The sequence below is a fragment of the Cyprinodon variegatus genome, unplaced genomic scaffold (assembly GCF_000732505.1).
Source record: "Cyprinodon variegatus isolate N-32 unplaced genomic scaffold, C_variegatus-1.0 Scaffold1128, whole genome shotgun sequence".
NCBI lineage: Eukaryota > Metazoa > Chordata > Actinopteri > Cyprinodontiformes > Cyprinodontidae > Cyprinodon > Cyprinodon variegatus.
This window is the reverse complement of record NW_015151581.1, coordinates 89515-92201: the sequence shown is the minus strand read 5'-3', so window position 1 is coordinate 92201 and position 2687 is coordinate 89515. Positions and strand designations below refer to the sequence as shown.

At 40.0% G+C, this 2687-nt stretch overlaps 1 protein-coding gene across 1 annotated transcript in view; it reads left to right on the top strand.

Annotated features, from left to right (window-relative positions):
• LOC107101654 (Fanconi anemia group A protein-like) overlaps positions 1-2687 on the top strand; it is a 26480-nt gene that overhangs the window by 610 nt on the left and 23183 nt on the right. Inside the window, exon 2 of the mRNA XM_015400647.1 lies at positions 1820-1932. Within this exon, the coding sequence (XP_015256133.1) occupies positions 1820-1932 (113 nt within the window). The remainder of the gene's footprint in view (positions 1-1819; positions 1933-2687) is intronic.

Sequence of the window (2687 nt, the reverse complement as noted above, 5' to 3'; positions counted from 1 at the left end):
CTTCCTTTCTTCCTTTCTTCCTTTCTTCCTTCATTCATTCATTCATTTATTCATTCATCATAACTTATCCTGAATGAATTGTTGATAAAAATCAGTCCATACACCAGACTGAAGGTGTTGTGGTGGTGTTTGGGGGAAGAACTGGGGACCTGGGCTACATTGCTGCTCTCCTCCCTTTGGTGAGCAGCCCTTATTTATTTATTTTTTTTTTTTTAAGAGCTCAAGCTGTCTGTCCTCTTGACACTGGGGGATCTGGAGTTTTCCACCTAGGTCTTTGGGCCTGGGCCTGTTTTTCCTCGGGGGATTGGTCCATAGACCTGGGAGGATACTGTTTGTGTGAGGATTGTAAGAATATGTTTAGTGTCTGCCTCTCTGTGCGTCTCTGTTGAGTGCTTGTATCTGTCCATATGGGTGTAAGGGTGGGATTGTGTGAATGTGACTGGATGAATGTGAATTTGTCTTTGTCTACTTGTCAGGTTGAGTGAATGAGCTCACCGCCAATGAGAGGTGCCTGTGTCTTGTGGCTCCCTGACGGTTCTGGTGCGGGGTGGTCACTGTCTCATTCCTCGTTCCTGCCGGGCCGGACCTATGCCTCCTGGCCCAAACGCACCTATTTCTGCCTTTGTTAAACTGGCTGTTTGGCTGGTTGTTTTTAAACTGGTCAGCTGGCTCATTTAAATAGATATTAACATTCATGAGGTGCTTTGGATCGACCATCTGTGGCTGAAGTCTCAGGTCTTTCGCAGCATATAACAAATTTTCTTCTAGGATGGTCCTGAATTTAACACCATCAATTTTCCATCACCTATGAACAGCTCCACTGTTTCTGCTGAACGATAACCTTCCCCTAGTATGATGCTGCCACCACCATGTTTTATGATGCATTGGTGCATTGTTTAACTATATTTTATTTATGTGCATTAGAGTCAAGGTGGCTGAATACAAACCAGATGAAGATTCTTACCCAGGAAAGCTTGGAACTTCCTTCTCACCAGCTCCTCATAAAAGAAATTGCAAATGAAGAACAAAGCATTTTTGTCTATAAGAAAATAGGGTGCCATTTTATTTATTTATTTTAAACCTGTCATGTTTTGTTTATTCTCAGTCATGGCAACCACAAAAACGGACTTAAATCAGGGGTAACCTTACAGATAACTGTAAAACAGTAGAAACTCTGAATTGGTTTCCTTTCACCCTTTACACTAAACTTTTACTCTGTCTTTTTCTGTCACATAAAGATTAAACACATTAAAGATTGAACTTTTGAAGGGGATGTTTGGCAATATTCTTGTTGGTCTCCTTTTTTGGTCAGCTCATATAATACTCAGCCTATTAGTGCTGGTACTTATTTTAATATTTCTGGGTCAATTTATGGATAAACATCTTGAGATTCCTCCCTCTGAAAGTTTTTTTCTTCTAACCTGTCATCCAAGGCCAACAATCTAATGCTTAAACACCCACTCTGAGCTCTAAGGACCCCATTGACAGGTTGCATGCTTTAATCCTGCGCCACTACTCTGCCCACTGCCTCTATTTATAACAATGCACATCAGTGTCTCCACCTGCTGGAAAACCTGGGAGAAGATTTTGTCTCTGGTTGGTAGAATCGTTGTTTTATCCTGATACAAATTTTCACTGCAGACAGATTCCTGTTTGGTAGTGGTGAGGTATAGAATGTTAACATCTTAAAGTCATCAAAGGAGTTTTCTAACCAGAGCCAGAGATGTTGACCTCTCAATATGTTTCTCTTGTCAGATTGTTTACCAGCTTCAAATGTTCCTTCATAATTTATTTTATTTCTCTTTTGGTTTGGTTTCAGCTGGCCGTGTGATAAAGAAGCCAAAGCATGAAGATGGTCAACAGCTGCAGGAGGCAGCGATCCAGCTGCTGGATCAGCATCAGAACCTCCGCAGCCTCTTCCAGGAGCTGGAGGTGAATGATGGTCAGAGAAAAGATCTGGGTAGTTCCAACAGAAATGTCCCACTTATTGGGAGACCGGACAAAATTTGAACAAAGTGGTATACAGATCAGGAACGATATCCTGCACGTAACTTGGATATAACCTAACCAAATATCTTCAGAACAGCTCCAAATGACACAAAAATCATATGAGCGAGTAGAACATGATGTAATAACGTAAAATCAAGGGCCCAATGAAAAAAAAAAAAATAAAAATAGCGTTCCCCTTTAAGTAGAGTCAAGAGGAGATCCTCAGAGACCGGACCGACCGTTCTTAATTAAACGAATGAAATGCTTTGTCGTATGTACTAGGGTTGTCAAAAGTATCGATACTCAAAAAAGTATCGATACTGAAACGTTGTATCTGGATACAATACTCGTTTTTAAAAGTATCGATACAGTGCCGCCACCACCAGTGGCACCTAAACAGTCATTCATCTAAAGTGCAGAATAGTGGACAATGCACTTTCAGAACACTGTGTGATTGAATAATTCTGTGCACTTTTCAGTTTCAGACTTTTTTTTTGTAAGAGGTGCAGCTGCTGAGAATTATTTTTGTTTCTTAACCGGTTTGGCTAGTGTCATTGTTCTGTGTGCAAAGCATAGCTAAGGAAGGAACACTTAATTTTAATTCTATAAGTTTTTTGTCAAGCTTGCTTAATATTATGCACAGCAAACAACCTTTAATGTATTTATGTGTTGTATTTTATTTATTAATGAAAATATTT